The sequence below is a fragment of the Delphinus delphis genome, chromosome 6, assembly GCF_949987515.2.
Source record: "Delphinus delphis chromosome 6, mDelDel1.2, whole genome shotgun sequence".
NCBI classification, from domain to species: domain Eukaryota; kingdom Metazoa; phylum Chordata; class Mammalia; order Artiodactyla; family Delphinidae; genus Delphinus; species Delphinus delphis.
In genome coordinates this window covers 2,087,493-2,108,141 of record NC_082688.1, presented here as the reverse complement: position 1 = coordinate 2,108,141, position 20,649 = coordinate 2,087,493, and the positions used below count along the sequence as shown (strand labels likewise).

General features: G+C 61.0%; 2 protein-coding genes across 6 annotated transcripts in view; one reads left to right on the top strand and one right to left on the bottom strand.

Moving 5' to 3' along the window:
* Positions 1 to 10,704, bottom strand: part of ADAMTS13 (ADAM metallopeptidase with thrombospondin type 1 motif 13) — a 30,868-nt gene extending 20,164 nt beyond the window's left edge. The window contains exons 1-9 of one of the 3 annotated variants that reach the window (XM_060013827.1): positions 10,433 to 10,704; positions 9,994 to 10,060; positions 6,184 to 6,359; positions 4,200 to 4,283; positions 3,804 to 3,928; positions 3,536 to 3,682; positions 2,134 to 2,274; positions 1,379 to 1,541; positions 506 to 610 (exon numbers count right to left, since the gene is read on the bottom strand). In XM_060013827.1, the coding sequence (XP_059869810.1) occupies positions 506 to 610; positions 1,379 to 1,541; positions 2,134 to 2,274; positions 3,536 to 3,682; positions 3,804 to 3,928; positions 4,200 to 4,283; positions 6,184 to 6,359; positions 9,994 to 10,060; positions 10,433 to 10,531 (1,107 nt within the window). In that variant the 5' untranslated portion in view covers positions 10,532 to 10,704. The remainder of the gene's footprint in view (positions 1 to 505; positions 611 to 1,378; positions 1,542 to 2,133; positions 2,275 to 3,535; positions 3,683 to 3,803; positions 3,929 to 4,199; positions 4,284 to 6,183; positions 6,360 to 9,993; positions 10,061 to 10,432) is intronic. The other 2 variants (XM_060013825.1, XM_060013824.1) reach the window with 2 other exon arrangements.
* Positions 10,705 to 12,056: 1,352 nt separating this feature from the next.
* On the top strand, positions 12,057 to 20,531 carry REXO4 (REX4 homolog, 3'-5' exonuclease). Of its 3 annotated transcripts, none has more exons than XM_060013821.1 (8): positions 12,057 to 12,460; positions 13,870 to 14,204; positions 15,614 to 15,751; positions 15,950 to 16,143; positions 17,310 to 17,398; positions 18,410 to 18,484; positions 18,956 to 19,084; positions 19,704 to 20,531. In XM_060013821.1, exons 1-8 carry the CDS (start codon positions 12,233 to 12,235, stop codon positions 19,815 to 19,817), a joined length of 1,302 nt encoding a protein of 433 aa, XP_059869804.1. In that variant the 5' UTR covers positions 12,057 to 12,232; the 3' UTR covers positions 19,818 to 20,531. The 3 variants fall into 3 exon arrangements, with proteins under 3 accessions (XP_059869804.1, XP_059869805.1, XP_059869806.1); XM_060013822.1 differs by having other exon boundaries at positions 18,952 to 19,084; XM_060013823.1 differs by having other exon boundaries at positions 12,059 to 12,460; positions 19,010 to 19,084.
* The last annotated feature ends 118 nt before the right edge of the window (positions 20,532 to 20,649 follow it).

Genomic DNA, 20,649 nt, shown 5'->3' with positions numbered 1-20,649 from the left:
CCAATCCCTGTCTCCAGGCAGCCACACCGGGCCCAGGGTGGCCGTCCCTCAAGCGCCCGCTCTCTCTGGAACAGCGAGGAGGTTGACGGGGCAGGCCAGATGCCCCGCCCGCCCCGGCAGAGTCAGGCGCAAGCCTTCGCCGTTAGCTGTTATGAACCGCCTGCAGAGGGCAAGGCGAGCACTGCGTGCACGCAGGCATCCTGCTGCCCACCTGTCCTGACGGGACCCAGAACAGCTCCAGGGCCCTAAGCCCCTGCTTCCTGAGGTCCTCCTGTCTCCCACCCCAGGGTGAGGGCTGCAGGCCGCAGGTCTGCGTGAGCGTGTGAGAGCGTGCACACACGCACACGCGCGCACGCACACACACACACACACACACACACGCTCACACGCTCCTCCAGTCCCCGCTCTGACCTTCCCCGCGCCACACTCTGTCCACACACACACACACACACACACACACACACACACACACACGCTCCCACGCCCCTTCAGTCCCCGCTCTGACCTTCCCCACGCCACACTCTGTCCCATCCAGGACAGGAATAAGGAGGCGGCTACAGCTGCTTTGGTCCAGGGGGTCTGTGTGGCAGGAGAGAGCCTGGCACATGTCCTAAGAGGGGAGACAGATGGCCAGCCGAGGGGCCACCAGGGCCTGGGGGTCAGTGTCCGGCCATCACTGCCCCTCCCAGACCACAGCACACGGTGACACAGCCAGCTCCCTGGGCAGTGGTGGGGGGAGAGGACAGCCGTGGAGGACTCCTCCACCAGGACAGGGACAGTGCCCAGGGCCCACAAAAATGTTTTCATCTCTTTTAAAACCAGGAGAAAAAAGATGACCTTCTAGATCAGAAAGAATATGCTAATACATAACATTAACACTGCATTTATAAGGACACACGTAAAGTTCTATATCTCACGAAAACACTAAGATATAATTCCTAATGTTTTACGAGGGGGAAGGGGCTCACCAAGGCGAAAGTGCCTGCAAGTCCTGTGCGGTCCTGGGAAGGGGGTCTGCCTGCCCCCCTTCAGCGCCCCTCCCACTGCCAGCTCCCACCCCGGCCGTAGGGTTCAGCTCAGAGGTCACTTCCTCTGGGAAGCCCTCCAGCTCCCATCGGCTGGGAAGCCCTCGGTAACTGCCTAGGTAGCATCAAGGTCCACGGGCTCGGGGGCCCTATCGGGACCAGCTCTACCTAATTTGTGGGGCCTCGTCAAGAGGAAAACGTGGGCACCCTTGTTCAAAAGTTGAGAATTTCGAGCGGCACCGGACAGTCTGGGCCAGTGGGGTCTCACAGCGCGCAGGGGGCAGGAGCGGATAGAGGGATGCGGAGGGGCGGGGGGCGGGGGAGCGGTGCGCATCACCCACTGCTGGACTCACTAGGTGCTCCCTGCGGAAGGTGCAGGCGACCGCCGTCGGGCCGAAAGCGACGCGGCACTGCTCGTCGGCGCCGTAGTACAGGCCGGGGTGCGCCTCGGAAGGGCGCCCCGTGGGCTGGGACTGCGGCCCCGGCGAGTCCCACACGCAGCGCGCCCGTCCTGCGCTGCGACAAGGCCGCGGCTCAGGCCCGGGGCGGACAGCAGGTGGGCGCGGGATGGAGTAGGCGCGGGAAGCGGGGGCGTTTAAAGCGGCGGGTTCGGGTGGGCGAGGATGGGCGTTCTCAGCCCGTGTGCCCCACCAAGAGCTGACCCTGGGCTAGGACAAGGCTTGAGCCTAGGGGAGGAGAGGGGATGGAGGGGCAGATGCAGGGGGCGGGGGAGGGTGGAGAAGTGGGTCTGCGAGGGGATGGAGGTGGACAGGGGAGAACCGAGCGGTGGGCACAGGGGCGGGAGGCGATGGAAAGGAGGGAGGTGGCGCGCGGGCGGGATGGGCGCGGCCAGAGGGATGGGCTGGCGGGGGCGGGGCGGGGGCAGAGATGGAGGGGTGGACGCCGCGAGGAGGTGAGGGCGGGAGGGGTGGGCAGAGGCGGGATGTAGGAGTGCCTCCTGAGACGTGCCGGGAGCCCGTGGAGAGGTGGGCGCGGGGACGCCACGGAAGTGGGCACAGGGTTGAGGGCAGATGGAGGGGTGGGTCCGGGCACGGGAAGGAGGGGCGCTCGGGGAGGGGCGGTGCCGGGGGGCGGGGGGTGCAGCTACCTGAGCAGACTCAGCAGCTGCCGGCGGCTGCAGGGGGACCACGCCGGGCCCCCGCGGGCGGGCGCGGCGCCGTCGGAAGCCATCACGTGGCCGCTGGGCCCGCAGCCGCTGCCCGGCGCGCCGTCGTGCTCCAGGCCGAAGCTGCGGAGGCGGCGGCGCTGAGGCCGGCGGTGGCCAGGGTCCCCCCACCCTCGCAGGAGTCGCCCTGACCCCGCCACCAGCTAACCCGGCGGTGGGCCGCGTCGCGCAGGCGCCCAGCCTCAGTTTCCCTCCCGAGGGAGCGCTGGGCCGGCCCGGTGGCCCCCGCCTCTTTTGGCTAATACATATCAAAAGGCTTGAAAAATGTGCAGGCCAGACTCATCCGCGGTGTTCTGAGCTTGGGAGGCCATGGCTCGAGGGCCTTTGGGGCTCTACTGCTGACAGCTTTCTTGACCTGGGGGCGGCTCGGTGTGTGAAAAGCACCAACTGAATGTGTACTGGTGACGTGAAAAGGTCGGACCTCTGGCCAAAGTTTCTGCTCCCAGTGGAAGGCAATGGTTTTCAATTCCTCTTTCTCCTCCAAACAAGATAGATGGAGGAACTGTGATGGGTGGTGGGCCAGATGGGTGAGAGGTCAGACGGAGGGGCAGAGCTGAGAGCGAAGGTGCGCACCGTGGGCTGCTGTGGGGGTAGGAGCCCCAGCCTTGCCCGTGGAGGTGGGTGTGGGAACCCCTCAGCACTCTCGGGGGGGGGGGCGAAAGGCCTGCGGGTGGGAGCGGGGCTGGTGGGCAAGGAAGTTAGACACCCACTTTTCACTTCAGGAGTCTCTGTACTCTGAATTTTTACAGCAAGCAGGTATATACTTTCATAATTAAAAGGCTAAAAATCAAAAAGGAAAGAAACCCTCCACTAACAAGAGGGGAGAATTAAGTAAATTCTGGTGCGTACGAAAAAAACCAATATATGTTTTAAGAGAATGTTTGGGAGAAATGTTTGGGATATATTGTTACATAAAAAAGCAGTTAACCAATATACAGCATACTCCCAAATTTACAAATAAAATATTGTGTGTGTGTGTGTAAAGAAAAGATGGACGTTTTCTCTAAGTGGTGGGATTTGGGATAATTTTTGCAGCCGGCTTTTCCTTTACCTGAATTTCCTACAAAAATTACTTTTTAGCTCCTAAGTTTGTTTTCCTCGTATTTTGAAAAAAAAATTTTTTTTCTTTTAATGCTTCGGTAATGAAGAAATATCAGATTTCCCAGCCCTTGCCCCCGCCCACCCTCCCTAGTCCGTTGGGGTCAAGAGTACAGACTCCCCCAGCTGGCTCTTCTAGGGACCACTGCCAGCCACGACCTCCCCTCCTGGGGGCCCAGGTCACGTCCTTGTCCGGAGCTTGGGGACAGGGGTTGGGGCCTCTTACCTGTGCCCAATCTCATGGGCGATGGTGACCCCCAGATCGAAGCCGGTATCCTCAATGATAAGGCAGCTCCAGGAGGGGGAGCAGACGCCACCCAGCTGGGTGACCCCCCGAACCTGCCGGTTCCCATCAGGCAATTCCAGGTCAAACCTCAGGAGGAGAGAACAGCTAGCTGGGCAGTGCTAAGGTGCCCGCCCACCACCGGGCTACCTTTGCAGAGAGTGGGAGCAGCTCCCCGGCAGGCTGGCACGCCAGTGGGGAGCTCGGCTACCTGGTGATGTAGAGGACCAGGTCAGCATGGGCGGGATCCGTGTCATCCTCAGGGTTGACCGTCCTGCTCCACTCACAGACGCTCAGCAGGGATGCGGTGATGTTGGCTGTGATATTCGGAGCATCCTGAGGGACCGGGAACAGAGCGCACATTCAGGGCATCCACCCCAAGCAGGGCGCGGGCCACCGCTGCCACCTCAGTCCTCATAACAACCCTATTACTGTCCCATGTTACAGATGATGAGACTGACGCTCAGCAGTGCTGCGTGCCAGGGCAGAGCCGGAATTCAGGTCCAGGCCCGGCTGGCGGGAAGCCCTGCCACCACCCCCACGGCTCTGTGCGCATCCGCAGGCGGAAACCGGTTTCCCAGTGACGGGGGTCCAGCTCAGCGCCTACCTCGGGCTGCGTCAGGATGACCATCTTCACCAGGTGCACTCGGAACTGAGCTCCCAGGGATGGGTCCCTAAGCAGCTCTGACCCCTGTGGAAGGGCGGGCGGGAGAGGTGATACGTGTGCGTGGGCGCTGCTGACTTCCAGGGGCCCGGGGCGGGGGTGGGGGTGGGGTTGCCTGGAGAGGATGCTTCATCAGCAGGGAGGGCACCCGAAATGCTAGTTCTTGGGCCTGGGAGCCAGCCATAGAGACAGTCAGAAGGAAGGTTAGCCGACACAGAGAAACCCCAAAACAACGGGATGCGAGTAACTGCCATTAGTCTAGAACGTTCCTTTCAAACACTGCTTCTCTCGGACTGCATTTACCTTGTCCTTTCTCATCTGTCCAACTGCCTGAAACACCTCTCTCACCTCTGCTCGCTTAAACTGCTCATTTCCACGGGGCAGCCCCACCGTGAGCCCTTTCCCGGGCACCCGAATGAGAAGGCTCCCCCCACCAGGCTCCCAGCTCTCCCAGTACATCTGCCGAGACGCTGATTGTGGTCGACTTGCACTGCAGCTGCTTGCACCAGCTTGTCCTCTAAATGAGACGTGGCGCCCTAGAGGACGTGGTACCACCGGCCTCAGCTGACCTGAGTCTGAACCAGGCTCCGCCCCTTCCTACCTGTACGCTCGGGATCCCGTCTACTAAGCTCAGGACCCCAGTTTCCTCACCTGTAAAATGGAGAGAAAGCCTTCCATGGTTGTTGGCAGACTTAGGAACAGTGCGGCTGGCATGAGGTGGGTGCCCAGTCATGCCACTGGCCATTACCACGACTGACACCATCTGGGCAAGAGCCAGGCTGCAGTCTACCACCTGACCATCCTTGGCCCTCATAAAACATGTTGAATGACCACAGGGAGTGTGGTTCGATTACCAAATTTCAGCATATTCGAGGTGGGGGGACCCCCAAAACTTGAAAACAGTAGCCTTCAAGTGACCTAGAGGGAATATTTTCCACCTCTGGAGTCGGCAGGTGGAAACCCAAGCAGGCTTGTCCTGGACTTGAGCCAGCTTTTCCAGGGGTCCGGCTGCATGGGTGTGGCCTCTGGGACCCAGACTCCCTCCAGGGAGCGAGGCCCAGAGAACACATGGGAAAGGAGAGGTGTCGGAGGGCCTGGGGCTCTGAGATTGGGGGACCTTTTCCTTCTGTCCGGAATAGCTGGGCATACCTGAGGCCGGGGACAAGATGGTACTAAGGACCCCACGTTCTAGGATGGCTGCCTGCCCTCCGGGGCCAACTTACCGGGGGGGCAATGCCGGCCCTGCCGCTGCCGGCGGTGATATTAATCTCCTGACGTTATGGAAGCCTACCTGGCCGCCTTAGAACACGTGTATGTGTGTTTCACGTGTGAATGCGCTCGTGGCCGGGCACAGCCCGTCAGGCTGAATGTGTCATCAGGTGCTGCAGTCACCTGTTTCTGTGCTGCCTCTTTTTCTCTGAGGTAATGGTTAGTGGGAGCTGTGCTTCCTGCCCCACCATTACCCCTAGAAGCCAAGGAAGGGGAGGCCTGCGGACATGGGGGGACCCACAAGAAGGGCGCTGGGAGAGCCTGCTGCCGCCGGGGCAGTGCTGGCCGACACGCCCACGGATCAAAGGGACGTGGCGGGAGAGGCCAGGCTTGAGGGTCCCCGGGCGAAGGGACCCAAGTAGCAAGAGGCTGGGGGTTGCACTCCCCAGTGGGGTAAGGGAGAGAGATCACACCCCTCCCCACCCCAGGGCCCCGAGCCCCAAGCGTGACCCCAGCCTCAGGTTCGTACTGAGCTCAGCCCCCGAGACGAGACAGCTCACTGGCGCTCTGCACAAGCCCCGGGCGCAGGGCGCTGTGTCCAGAGGCTCCTGAGGACGGGCTGGCTGTGGTCTCTGAGGACAGCCACCGCCCCCCCGGAACCCTGAGCCTCGCCGGGTCAGCGCCGCCCACAGAGCCCGCTGCCCACGCGAGCACTCACCATGTTGAGGTTGGTGAGCACGTAGCGCTCCGTGTCCTCCCGGTGAGCCCGGTGCACGTCGGGGCCCACGGCCACCAGCAGCTCCAGGTGCAGGAGGCTCCTGGCAGCCTGTCTCCTCAGGCGAGGGGCAGGAGGACGGCCTGGTGGGGCGGGGGGCAGGGCCGAGAGCCAGGGTCCTAGAGAGCAGGTGAGATGTGGCTTTGACCTCGCGGCCTCCATGGCCAGGCCCCTCCGTCACCCCGCACTCCTGGGCTTGGGGGTGCGCCGCTTACTGTGGGGATTAGGGCGTGGATGGGCCGACCCTCGCTTTCTCACAGGGCGTGTGGGGAGCCAGAGAGGGCCCGTCTCCCGGCACAGGGAGACTGAGGGAGCGGTTCCTCCTTTTTGTTTTTTAATCACTAATTGGCTAAGCATTTGGTTTATTTATTTGTTTATATATTTATTGAGGCAGAGTTGATTTTCAATGTTGTGTTAGTTTCAGGTGTACAGCAAAGTGATTCAGTTATACATACACGTATATTCTTTTTCAGGTTCTTTTCCCTTATAGGTTATTACAAAATCTTTTTTTTTTTTTTTTCCTCCATGCTGCACAGCTTGCGGGATTCTCGTTCCCCGCCCGGGGATCGACCCCGCACTACGTGCATTGGGAGCGCACAGTCTTAACCACTGGACTGCCAGGGAAGTCCAAGGTTATTACAAAATCTTGAGTATAGTTCCCCGTGCTATACGGTAGGACCTTGTTGGTTATCTATTTCATATACAGTAGGGTGTATCTGTTAATCCCAAACTCCTAATTTATCCTTCCCCCCTCCCCCTTTGGTAACCATAGCTAGTTTTCTATGTTGACTGAGCAGTTCTGCCCTGGCCCTCCTGGAGCCGGGCTCTCAGCACCCCGGTTTCACGCCCTTGGACACCCACCAACTCATCTGGGGCATCCTGGTCCTCCCAGCTCTTCGGGAGGAAACACTCTCAGAGGGTGAGAGGTCCCAAGCTCTCGCATGTCATGCACGTTGTGACCGTTAGAACTGACAGCTCAGCCAGCTTACGGGGGAGAGGCGGCCGGCTCTTGGGAGGATGGCCGTCCCAGGTGGAGACGTGTCATTCCAGCCCTCGGGCCCAGATCCCATTGCTGCCTGGGCATTCGGGGCAGCACAAGACCAGGAGACATCAGCTGCTGTGTGGCTTTTATGTCCTTCTGGCCACCCCAAAGCCCCATGCTGGGCGCACACTGGAGTAGGGGGTCACCCCGAGATGGCAAGAAGAGCCCAGGACCACACCCCGCTTGCAGCCGGGCGCAGCCTGGGGAAGGCGTGAGCGGGCGTGCTGGCGGCAGAGCCGGCCTGGTCCTGCCCACGCCCTGGAGCCGTCCTGGAGGCCTGCGGCCGCCACCTCCCATCTCTGGGCCTCTAGATTCCCGTCTGCAGCATCGGATCTACCAGGAACCGCTGACCTCGGCCCGCCCGAGGCTCCACGCGCACGTCTGTGAACACGCTTTGTAAACTGTGAATGCTGTTCAGAGGCGGGAGGTCTACCTGCCCACCAAGCAGACGGCCTGGGGCCACGGCTGGTGGCCACGTGTTCTCCTGGCCTGCCCCGTGAGCTGGGCACTCCCCTGCGTGCTAACAAAGGTGGCTGGTGGAGCTGGGCCCAGGCATCAGGAGAGCTGGTCCCTCCTGCAGAGCTGTCCTGGACACAGCTCCACCCTCCCTCTCTCAGGAGCTGTACCTGGAACCGTGGGTGCCCTGGGGGCGGGCCTGTGGAGCAGGTGGGGCTGGGCACCACCCCAGGGAGGCACCAGCTCCCGGCGCCACCTCCTCAACGGCTGGATATGGAACCCGTCTGCACCCACCAGGATGTCGCCCTCCTGGAGGAGACAGAGCTGCCTGGTGCACACAGCCCCATCCCCCATGCAGGGCCATCACAGCACCAGGCATGGACTTGCCCCCTCCGAGGGCTCCTGCCCAAGTCCAAGGTCCGAGAGCCCATCTGTGTGGAACAGCGGGGGAGCCATGCCCTCTGTGGGCTGCGCTCGCTGCCCACCACCTGCTGCCAGGGCCCCAGCCACGCTTCCAGTCCCCGTCACGCACAAGGCCTCCCGGCCCCAGTCTGCAGGGCCTGGTAAGGATCCTGGCGGGGCCCCACGTGTGCAAGAATGGAGGGGGTCTTGAGGGACCAGCTAGGCCTGCACTAATGAACAGCACTGCCTGTCACCAGATGGGCCCTGAGCGGCATCTGTTCCAACCCAGGCTGGGCCTCCTGACCCCGGAATGGGGCGGGGAGGCGGGTGGTTGTGACGTAAACGGCTCTGGCTCGTTCAGTGGTGCATCGTGGCAACGCGCGGCAATCCCCAAAGATACCCAAAAGGCCACTGCTGCTGCCTTCACCACTCCTTTCTTTCTTAATCTTTCCTTTCTTTCTTTTTCTTTTTTTTTTTTTTTTTGGCCTCGCAGCTTGTGGGATCTTAGTTCCCCGACTGGGGATCGAACCCGGACCCCCATTGTGAAAGCGTCAGGTCCTAACCACTGGACCACCTGGGAAGTCCCATCAGTGACGACGCTGACGTCCAGGGAGTGCCTGGCCCAAGGTCGCCTGTACTAAGGCGCAGAGCTGGAGTCTGAGCTCAGAGGTCTGACTGCAAAGCCCACCCTCTCTCCGTTCCCTGTTCCCCGGGCTTGCCGCCTGCTAGCTGGGTGGCCTTGGGAAACTCAGCTGGCTTTTCTGAGCCTCCGAGGAACAGGCCCCCATGGCGTCAGAGTCTGGCTAAGTGGTGTTGCGCTCACGTTTGGCTGTGCAGCGGGGGCTCGGAGGCATCTCTGCCCCACTGGGGTCCCCACGGCACAACCTCCCCCTGCTGCCGGCCTGGGCGCCCACTCACCACACAGCCCAAGCAGAAGGTGAGCCTGGACGCTGCACCTGGGGGCAGCAGGGCGAGGCCTCCCGCGAGGCAGGGGTGGGGGGCCCCCAGCAGCTGGAGGGAGGCATTGACCACCCGCTTGCTGGTGAAGGAGGTGGCAAGGAGGCCCAGAAGAGCCGTCCCAGGGCTGCCAGGGAGCAGCTTGGGGCCCTGCAGGGCAGCCCCCCGCGCCCGTCCTCGGCCTCATGCTCGGGCTCACGGACGCATGTGAGCGGGGCCACGTCGAATCAGGGCGCTGCGGGAGATGGGAGGCCCCTCACTCCCCCCTGCTCGGCCCTCCAGCACAGCTCCCCCTGCCCGCAGCGCAACCCCAGCCATCGCTCAGCGTGCATCTGGCCCCGACCACAGAGAAGGCAGGCACGAGTGATACCCCTAATTCCCTCCGCTCTGCCCACTAGCCTACCCTGCCTCTGGTCCCCACCTGCCTTTGGATCACCAATGGCCCTACTTGGAAAGGGGGCTGGCACCATGGAGAAGTCCACAGACACGGTCCACGAGCGACAGGAAAAGGCTTTGGCTGGAGCTTGACCCAGCGCCCTTCTTGTGTCTCACAGAAAAGATAAATGTTTACATCCTGGCCAGAAACTGCAAGAGTTCCTGACAGTCAGTCAGCCCAAAGGGAGGCCCAGGGTTGGAAGAGACCAGCTAATTAGTGCCCGTTCCCTTGAGATACTGAGCAGAATCCCAGGGTCACAACCCCAGCCCGGCCCAGGACACCCAGACCAGTCTTTATCGACTTGGCAGGAAGTAACAGAACTAATTAACGGGGTGACAGCAGCAGCTCTGACTTCCTCTCAGCGGAGCCACTGAAAAGCCAAGGTCCCTGACCCAAGGGTGAGATGCCCCCTGCAGGCTCTGAGAAACTCCCCTCGCAAGGAAGACGCCAGGACAAGTACCTTCGGAGGCAACATCAGGGCCAAAGTAAGCGGTCACTTCCTCTGGCTCCAAAGCCTGAAGAAACTGCTGTGGGAGAAAGGATGAGTGAGGGAGGACGAGGGAGAAGGAGGTGTGGGAGAGGAGCAGGCGGGGGGTGGGGGGGGTGGGGGGGAGAAGGGGCCCAGGATGGAGAGGGGGCCCAGGATGGAGAGGAGGCAAGCCACTCAGACCGCCTAGCCGGGTCTGCCCCTCAACAGGTGGGTGGACAGTACCGAGGCCAACTCCCTCTCCAGTGAGCCCACTTCAGCCCCTGAACCCCAAGTTCGGATTTCCTCCCACTTGGCCCAAGGGCTGTCGGGCAGCCGCTTCTCCCCCAGGGACCCGCCCTCAGCACCCAGCGGAGCCCAGATTCCCAGCTCTCGGGGCTCCCCCAGCACCGCAGCCCTCGGGTCCACCCACCTGCCGGAAATCAGGGAGTCCCCAGCAGCCCAGGAGGACGAGGGGCACAGAGATGAGAATTGCCCGCACACATCTCCCCTGGAGGCGAAGCTCACTCATCCTCCCAGGAAGGGAGAGCGACTGCAATCTGGCCGGCGTGGAATGCGACAGACCCGCTGGGCTGGATGATGAGGCTGTGTTTACTCGTGAGCGCTTCCTCCCAGGGCAGGGGCCGAGGGGCTGGGCGGCCTGCAGGCTCCTCCCGCCGCCGCCCGGCCTTGGGCTGGGCTGGGCCTTGGCTCAGAGCACAGCCACCGGTCCTGCGCCTGGGAGCACAGAGCGGGGGTGGGATTCATCTCCCATCTGTGTGACTGTGCCTCCCGGCTGGCTGAGGCACCATCACACCTGCTTCCTATGGACACCCTGCTTTCCATGACCTGTTCCCGCTCTCCTGTCCTCATTCCCTCCCTCTCAGCTATTGCCTGCTCTGTGCCTGTAGCCGACGGCTGCCCACAGAACCGGGACGGTGGCACCAGCCCTCTGCCTGCCTCCCCAGCCATCCCCACACTGCTCACAGACCTTCAGCCACTGCCCCCCCCAGCCTGCTTTCCGTTCCTCAAATACGCCCAGTGCTTTGCTGCTCTAGTTTCAGCTCAAATGTCACCTCCCTCGTGGCACCATCTAAGTGGCCCCCCAGGGAAAGGTGTCACATTTAGAAAATAAAAATTAGGACAGCAGCGAAACTTGAATTTCAGGTAAACGATGCTTTTTTTGGGGGGGGGGTTAAGTATGCCCCCAAATTGCAGCTAATATACGGGACATTTTTATACTCAAAATTATTCTTTATCTGAAATTCCTATTTGTCTGGGCGTGCTGCATTTTGTTGGGTAGCCTTACTCCTCAAGTCCGTACCACTGTATCTCACTTCATCATCTTCGTCGCAATTACTACTATCCACAATTGTTGATTTAGCATTTGTATTTCCCTGAAGGCCCCCACGCACGTACAGAGCCCGGGATGGAAGCTTTGGGGAAGTGGAGGCCTCACCTGTGTCGCTGATCCAGGTATTGCCAGAGCCAAGGCATGGTGCGCAAGTGACCTGTTATCACTGTTGTCACACAAAATAACACAGTTCAACACTTGTTACAGTGCTTATTATTGTTATCGGATGCTGCTGAACTACGGCCCTGGGAAAGCAGGCTGTGCGACCTGGGCTGCTCCCTCCCGTCCCTGGGGCTCAGTTTCCCCGCCGCGTAGGGAAGATGGGCCGGGTTCGGACCCCGGGGCGGGAGACAGCTGCCCGGGGTCCCTGTGAGTCCGCTCCGCACCCGCCGCTCCCAGGCCCGGCCGTCCAGCGCCCCCTGGCGGCCGCCTGCCCCGCCCTCCACCGGCCGGGCCTCGGTGTTACACCAACGGCGGCCCCCCCCCAGTTCCCTTCCGGCGCTCACGTTTCTCGGCCCCAGGCCGGCCCTCGGGGAGATCCCGGGCTTACCCCAACCGGATCCTGGGTCGCTGACCGCGGACGCCGCTCGCCGGGGTGGCGGCCCTTTTCCTTGGGAGACAAAGAGCCCCGCCCTGCTCCCGGCCGCGCGGAACCAGAGGCGAAGACCCGGTTTCCAGCCGGTCGGCGAGAGAAGGGCATTTCCTGGGATCGGCGCTCACGTGTGGAGACTCGCGCGGGGCGGCTTCCGGGGTCCCGCGCGCTGCTGTCACCGCGGCCGGCGAATTGGGGTCCGGCGGGACCTGTGCTCGGCGGGCAGAGCTCGGCTCCGGGGCCGCGGCGCCGCCGTGGATGGGCGCGGGGGCCGGGACGGTGCCGGCATGACGAAGGCGAGGGTGCTGGCCCCCGAGCGCGCCCCGGGCGACCCCGCGCCTGAGCCCGAGCTCGTCAAGAAGCCGAATCGGAAGAAAAACAGGAAGAAAAGATTTTGGAAGAACAAAGCGCGAGAAGCAGGCAGAAAGCCGGGAAACGGCCCCGGCGTGGTCGTGGTGCGACCTCCAAAGGCACCGGAGGACTTTTCCCAAAACTGGAAGGCGCTGCAGGAGGAGGTAAGGCCGCGGGGGCCCCGCGGATGGAAAAACGGAGAAGGGCTTGTGGGGTCCAAGGGAGCGCAGATTGGCGTGAACGCTGTGGACAGAGCGGTTCACAGAGAGGTGGCCTGTTGAGGGCGGCGGCGAGCTCGCAAGCCAGTGAATGGCAGGGACTTGATGTAAAGGATTTTGGCGACACCCTGGACCTTTAATAGGTGAGCGTTGACAGCAACTGCCGCCGGCTGCTGAGCTCTTAAAATGGGCAGACGCTGTCGGCTGAGTTACATGTGTTCTTATTTAACCAACCCTGAGATAGAGTCCTTAATCATCTCCACTTTACAGACGAGGAAATAGGCCGGAAAGGTTACGTAAGGTGTCCAGGTTTGCAGCCGGTTCAGCAGATCCAGGAGTCAGACGCCCAAGTCCCTGCTCGTAATGCCGTGTTGAACCTACTGCCTTTCTCGGAATCAGTGGCCCAAACTTACCTACAGGTTACAGGTTACTGTCTCCTAAATGCTGTTTGCTCTGCTTCATTCATAAATTCTCTCCAGTTCCGTTGAGTTGGCTGCTGTTGTCATCGCTGTTTTCTAGATGAGGCAGAGTTTAAGGACCTTGACTCAAGGTCGCATAGCTAGCTAGCAGATGGCAGACGGGGGTGCACATTCACACCGTGGGGCGTGACCTTCAAAGTCTCTTCTAGTTCCTGAAATCGGTTACGGAGGGAGCCTCAGAGTGAGAGCGGGAACGTAAGAGCTTCTGAGCTTCTTAACACAGCCGGGCACCTTAGGGCAGAGTCCAAAGCATTCTCCTGTCTTGACACACAGGCCGATGAAATTTTCCCTCCGGCAACCCCCGGGTGCTCTGATTTCTTGAGCTGTAACTTTATTTCTTTCTCTCAAGAAAGTAAAGCAAAACTAAGCAAGCAGAGAGATATTTATTATGGAAAAAACTTTGTGTTTTCTCCAGTTCATACAAGAAAGTATTTTCTTCTCTAAACATTATAGGAACAGGTAAGTAGAAACCCGCCTGATCACTCAGCTGGTTGCCACGTAGCAGGGTGCTAACCGTGTTGAGAATGGCCACACCGGGGACTTGCACGCAAGAGGAGGTTGGGCTGGGAGACCTCAGCCCTCCGTGTAGGAGAGCAGGGGTGCGGCTGTCAGCCCTTTTTCAGCCTCTTTTTGTTGGACACACTCCTCTCTTCCTGAGACCCTCACAGCAGTAGCAAACCAAGAAGGTGGCTGCCATGCACCAGCTTGTTGGCCTGAGCTGTGAAGGAGTTAACTCTAAATGTGGAAACAGGTTGCTTGTACACACACACACACACACACACACACACACACACACACACGTGTAAGCCTTCTTAATCCTTTGTGCGTGTTTTCCAAATTAAAACGTGTTTCGTGTTTTATCTTGGGTTCCGTTAGTTGCTGAAACAAAAATCACAGGCCCCGGAAGAGGCTCTTGTTCTCTCTCAGACGGATTCCAAAAAGCAGCCCCAAGGTGTCCAACAAAACAGGAAAGCGATCTCAGATAAAGCAAAGAGAGATGAGATGGGGACAGAAAACACAGACCCCAAGGCCACACGGGGCTCTGTGCCCTCAGGATGTCTGACGAACAGGAAGATCCGGGCACAGCGCAATGAGAAAGGAGCGAAGAAAAGGACCAATGATGACATTTCCCTGAAACGAGGAGAAATCAGACATAAGAAGTGCAAAGCTGAGGAGGTGACCGCCACCTTGCCTCCGGCCCCGCCCACTGAGTAAGTACCCCTGGGCTGGCGCAGCTGTGATGACCGTCTTGGCCTAATCGGCCTCCCGGCCGAGAGCCGAGTCACAGCGGCTAAGGCCTGTCTCCTTAAGGAGGCCGAGGCTGCTGGCCCCTCCGTCACCTTACCCTGGTGCTGTCGGTTTCTTTGTTGACTGTTTGTCTCCCCTGGAATGTGGGCACGAGGGAGACAGCCTGTTTCACAGCTGCTTTGTCTCTGGGGCCTAGAACAGGGCTTGGCACGTGGGAGGCCCCAAGGAAGGGTCTTTGGAATGAATGAACGCCAAAGCCGCAGGGACCCGAGTGTGAAGCCGATTGCCACGTCTTGCTAGCTGGGTGGTGTGGGGCAGGTTCCCGACGTGCCCGGAGCCTCAGCGTGCTCACCCGCGGCGGGTCCGCGAGGGGCAGCGTGCCGACCCAGTGCCTGGTCAGCAGACCCTGTGGTGTCACCCACCCGGGGAGGAACAGAAGTCAGTGGCTGCCTCTGAATGGCTCAGCCAGGAGTGGCGTGATGGTAAGTCAGCCTGGCTGTGTGTTGCCTGGGGTTGAGGACACCATCGCTGAAGGTTTCAGGAAAGAACAGTTTGAGTGCCTGCCGCGAGTCACTGCCCCAGGCACGCTCTCTGGAAACAGCAGTCACGACAGGTCCCTCTGTCTCGAGGGCGACAGACGATGCACTGAACTTATTTCAGTGATTCCTTCAATGTGGTTGGGATACATCCAACGAGGGAGAAGCCTGTGGGGGCAGATGGCCAGAGGGGCGCGTCCAGTCAGTGAGCTCAGGAGGCTGCCTCTAAAGAAATGACATGGACGCTGAGCCCGAAAGACGCAGTCACGAGCCACCGCTGCCCATCCCTGCCCGGCTGCAGCCCACGTCTGCAGGGCTCGGCCCGGGGGCCTGGTGCTGGGGCTCTTTGTCTATGTTCTGCACTCATCGCGTTTCTCTGAGGTTCTTAAATGTTTCATAACTGAACCGTTTTGTAACTGAGAAGAAAACGTTAGCAGCCGGTACACCTGACTGGGGGTGGGGGCGTATTTTTGCTTTATGTTCTTCCTGTTGCTTGTAGTTCCTAAGTTTCAGCTAATGAATGTCGTTTGTTCTTTAATTTATTGTTTGGCTGCGCCCAGGCTTCTTGCAGCATGCGAGATCTTTCGTTGCGGCGTGCATGTGGGACCTAGTTCCCCGACCAGGGATCGAACCCAGGACCCCTGCATTGGGAGTGCGGAGTCTTACCCACTGCGCCACCAGGGAGGTCCCTAACGAGTAATTAAAAGGGAAAGCAGCAGGATGATCACAGTAGCCAGAGCGGTGGGCTGGCGGCCAGGCACTTGGGGCTGGGCTGCCCTAAGAGCAGACCCCGCTCGCCTCCCCGCGCTCAGCCTGTTCTCCCCTCTGCCTTTTAGAGAAGACATCTGGTTTGACGACGTCGACCCAGCGGACATCGAAGCAGCCATCGGCCCGGAGGCAGCCAGGATAGCACGGAAGCGGCTGGGTCAGAGCGAGAGCACCATCACGCTGGTGAAGGAGCGGGCCTTCAGCGGGTACGCGGGGCGCGTGGGGCAGGGCCCCGGGGGGCGGGGCCGGGGGTCTTCAGGAAGGGCCCGCTTCCCTCTCCTCCCATTGAGTTGGGCAGGCGCCTCTCGGCGTCCGGCTGACACCCGTCCTTGTCACATAACTGAGCGGTGGTGCCAGTTCCTGGTCCTGCGAGTGGATTAAACTGGAGCCTTGGTTCCCCTCAGCCTGACTAAAGCCTTAGCCGTGGACTGTGAGATGGTGGGCGTGGGCCCCAAGGGGGAAGAGAGCATCGTGGCCCGCGTGTCCTTGGTGAACCAGTACGGGAAGTGTGTTTATGACAAGTACGTGAAGCCAGCCCAGCCAGTGACTGACTACAGGACGGCGGTCAGCGGGATCCGGCCCGATGACCTGGCGCAGGGTGGGTCGCCTCAGCACGGGCACGCGGGCGGGGGCAGCTGGAGCGCTTCCGTGTCTCCCTACGGCCCTTTCTGCTGCAGGCGCGGGCGCAGCGAGAGCCCGGCGGTCTTCCTCCCTCCCGGGCGGGTGGGCTCAGAGGCTCCCACGGCCGCTTGCGTCGGCCTCGCTGCCTGTTGGCCACCCGACCTGAAGACCGGGACAGTGTTCCTGGACGGAGAGAGGCTGCTGTGGGGTGGGGAAGGGGTGGGGAGGCGGGACAGGCTGGAGGGGCTCCCAGGCCTGCGCGAGGATTCGGAAGCCGTGGGGAGGCCGTGAGCAGCGAGGGGCCCGGTCTGGCGCAGGTTCCCTCGGGGGGCCTCGGCGCTGGGCATAGGCTGGGGCGGAGCGCGGGGGTGGAGGAGTGAGCCTGTCCTCTGTGCCCTTGGTCAGGGAGGTGGCTGTACAAGGCAACGAGCCGTGGCCCAGCTCGGGACACAGCCTGGACGCTGAGCCCGTAGGGTTTGCCAATGGACAGGCTGTTGGGGGAGGGCAGAGAGGCACCCAGGGGGCCCCAGATTTGGGACCTGGGGAGATCCTGGGAGCAGGGGCTTGAGGCGGCTGCTCTGTCGTCCTCTGGCTGCGTGCTCTCTGCTCTCTGCACCTCTCAGGTTCCCTGGAGCACAGCCCCCGAGGTGGCCCGGCCGCTCGTCAGCCCCAGGGCCTGACCACACCTCCATCCGGGCTCTGCCGGTCCTGCTAGGGTCGCGGGCGGGCAGAGGCGTGGGGCCCAAGCGCGGTTGCTGCAGCCCTTCCCTTTGGGCGTTAGGGGAGGGCGTAGCCCCGAGGGGTCCGCTCCGAAAAAGCAAGCAGAGCTGCCTCCGGAGCCCAGGGTCTAGAGCCGGGCTTCTCACCATCTGTGGCGAGGGCCACCCCCGCCTCGTTTTCGTCTCCGGTTGGAAAGACATCAAACACATGCCCTGGCTTCTTACTGTTAGATTCAGCCGTCAGAATTGCCCTGGCAGGGGACTGTGAGTGTGCTCCCCCCACTTCTCCCCGGTTGGGGTGCTGGGACGGCCCCTCGGCCTTGGCATCGCCCTCCTGAGCAGAGAGACCCGCCTGCCAGTCCTCTCGCTCAGCACGGTAGTGATGGACGTGTCACTAAAAACCGCTGCTTTGTTTTGTTTCCAGGAGAAGAATTTGAAGTCGTTCAGAAGGAGGTGGCAGACCTGCTGAAGGGCCGGATTCTAGTCGGACACGCGCTGCACAACGACCTGAAGGTGCTGGCTCCAGGCGCCTCTTACATAACGCGGTGTCCCAGGTGGTCGCGCTCTCTCCGTGACTTGGGTGATGTGCCCACCGTGTCAGCTTGGGGGAGCGGGTCCCTGCACACCCTCGTAGGCAGAGCCGGGCGCTGTCTCTGCCACCCTCACCTGCCCGGTGGGCCACCACCCCTCTCAGGGCAGAGCCCCTCCTGTCGGGGAGCATCCCCGGCGCCCCTTCCTCGGAGCCACTGGGCACTCCCCGTGTCACAGGCCGGCCCATGGCGGCCAGCACAGCGGGCGGCAGGCAGGCTCGGAGGGTCCCCTTCCCGTGCCCCAGAGAGTGGGGCTCAGCCTCAGCCCTTTAGGGTCTCTGCTGTGGGCAGAGCTGACCCACCTGTTGGGACGAGAAGCTGGGGGCGTGCAGTTGTGGGAGACTGTCCTTCCTGGGCCTGCAGCTTTTCAAACGGTGCTTCCTGGAAGCTTGGCAGCCTCCGATGTTTCAGGGACCCATAGAAATTGGTCTTAAATGTCTTTTAAAAGTAAATTTTGAGGGAATTCCCTGGTAGTTTAGTGTTTAGGACTTGGCGCTTTCACTGCCAGGGCCTGGGCTCAATCCCCGGTCGGGAGCTAAGATCCCACAAGCCGCGCAGTCGGCCGAAAAAGAAAGAAAGTAGAGCTTGAACTGTTAAAAACCAACAATTCCTCTGCCCACGGAGACGCGTTTTGTCATAAACGTTCTCACTTCAAGAGGCCGCGGTATCTCGTGCTCCCTCCCCGCGCAGACCCGCGTTTCAGCCGCTTGCGGGCTCCTTGGTGACTGAGTCTCCCGCTTCCCCGGTTTCAAGGCTGTTTTCATGCCCATGGTCCTTCCATCACTTTTCCCATGGTGATCTTCCCTCAGAAGTTCAGGCTCGTGTCAGTGCTTGTCTTATTTGTGTGTGCACGTGTGTCATGTGTTGGAGTTTGGTAGAAGGGGTCTGCTGCTGCAGATGGACAACAAAACGCCCGTCCTATTTTCTCCTCCAGGCGTTGTTTCTTGGTCACCCGAAGAAGAAGATCCGGGACACTCAGAAGTACAAGCCTTTCCGGAGCCAAGTGAAGGTACTTGGAGCCGCGCGGCCCCGCACGGCGTAGTTCAGTTTCTCGGTTCACGTGATTGTCGGTTCTGGTCCCTGAAGGCTGGCTTACTGATGAAAGGTGTTGGGTTTCATTTGGTTTTTCCTTTTAACCTTTAAAACTAAAAGGAGTCTTAGAAGAGAAAAAGTTCTGCCAAATGCCAACTTTAAAGTTAGTGTCGCTGAGGGCAGGTGAGTTCCACTCTCTGGTCTCTGTGATTAGACCCCTGACTGCAGGCAAGAAGCCGCCATCGTGTCTGTTCCAGAGGCAGAGCTGCCCTTGAAATGAGCAGGGCAGCCTGAGGCCGGAAGGCAGACATGGCAGAGTCCTTTCCTGGTCCTCCTCTGTGGGCTGACCGGGTGTCACCAACCCGCAGGGCCGCGGGCACTTCCGGTGGGAGGGACACTGAAGGTCCCTTGGGTCGGGGCTCAGCGGGCAACTCCCCTGCCCAGGCAGGGCCTACAGAGGCCCCACCCGAGCGTGGCTGTGCGCCGCCCTCTCCCCTGGCAGAGTGGACGGCCATCTCTGAAGCTGCTTGCGGAGCGAGTCCTGGGGATCCGGGTGCAGCAGACGGAGCACTGCTCGGTAAGTGTGTCCCGGGTGACAGGCCTCGGGACTGGGGGCTGTGCCGGGCCTCGTGCGCGAGGCGCAGTGTCAGCTGAAGACAAACACAGTGGGCCTCGGGCGGCTTCTGTTTTAGGAGCTCCTGGTCTGTGATAAATGACACGGCACAGCAGGCCTGCGAAGTGTCGGTTAAATTCTAAACGGTTACATTTAACTAACACTTCACACCAAAAAGCTACCAGTGTACTGTAGTCGGAGACAAAGGCCCCAGTCTGGATTGCAGGCCCTCTAGGACTGCGTGTGAGCCCGCTGGCCCGCGGAGCCCAGCCGTTGGGCTCTCATGCCCCAGCATCCAGTTCAGGGCCTGCCGTCCCCCACCCCGTCTCCTTCCTAATGCTGTGGTGTCTGGAGCACCCACGAGGCAGCACGTTCATCCCTCCGCTTTGGGTCCCTCCCTCCCATGAACTGGGGCGCGGAAGCACGGTGAGGGCCGTGGTGCTGGACCACTGCTCTCGTCAGTTTTCTCCTTCACTTGTCGGTGTCTGATGCCAGGACTCGGGAACTGTGGGGTGGACAGGCATGTATGTGGCCATGCTTGTCGCCCAGCGGGACAGTCATGGTGATGCTGTGTGTCCCCCAGATTCAAGATGCGCAGGCAGCGATGAGGCTGTACGTCCTGGTGAAGAAGGAGTGGGAGAGCATCGCCCGAGACAGGCGGCCCCCGGCCTCCAGCGCCCACGGTAACGACGCCTAGCAGGAGCCCCGTCCTGTGCCGTGCTCGCGGGCAGCTGTGACCAAGCCGCCGGGCAGATTGAGTCCCCCCCGGAGCAGTGACCCTGTGGGAAGGTTTCAGAATCGTGGCAGCAGGGGCATGCGGCGTGCTTGCTGCTGGGCAGAACGTCTCCTGTCTGGTTGTGGCGTCTGAGACTCATCCCTGCACATGGGACGGGAGGACGGGCTGTCCCTGGGGATTCCCCGGGTCCCAGGACCAGAAGCGCCTAGTTGTCCCCAGGTGTGTGGCACCTTCCTCCGAGGAGGCCCCTTTCCCTCGTTGCCTCGGCCAACGGAAAGGAAAGAATTCCGCGGACTCGAGCCTGGACCGCGCGGCTGTGGGTAGCCCGGCGGCAGCCTCATCGAGGGGTTTTCAAGGTTCCTTTCTCACCCGCTGCACACAAGTTTAAACTGCAGGTCGGGGCCCACGGCTGGCGTGGGGAGCTCGGGCTGCCCAGCGCGGTGGCAACAGTTCTCCCCAGAGGTGGGCGACTCCCCGACTAGGATGGACGTTCTGACCACGGGCGGCCCGCAGCCCTCTCCCCCCGGCCCGGGGCGGGGGGCTTTCTGAGCACAGGAGCAGCCGGTTGCAGTGCGTGGAGCGTTTAGCAGCAGGCTATGCTGAGCCCCGCTAGCCGTACAGAGAGTCTGAACCCACAGGGGATGTTGTGCGACATAAACGCAGGTTTTTACTTGAGCTGGAGCTTGTGAGGCTCAGTGTCTGAGGGGACTGCCGTGTCCCCCTGCTGGTCCTGGGTGACACCTCTCCCTGACCCCCACCCCTAAGGAGACGCCCTGTGGCAGTGGGCGCCCCG

What these genes read in the sequence shown, in the direction of transcription:
- REXO4 (XM_060013821.1), top strand. Translation starts at nt 12,233, where the DNA reads ATGACGAAGGCGAGGGTGCTGGCCCCCGAGCGCGCCCCGGGCGACCCC. An exon ending in CGCTGCACAACGACCTGAAG is followed by an intron (nt 17,399 to 18,409) that starts GTGCTGGCTCCA and finishes TTTCTCCTCCAG; the next exon opens with GCGTTGTTTCTTGGTCACCC. An exon ending in CTTTCCGGAGCCAAGTGAAG is followed by an intron (nt 18,485 to 18,955) that starts GTACTTGGAGCC and finishes CTGCCCAGGCAG; the next exon opens with GGCCTACAGAGGCCCCACCC.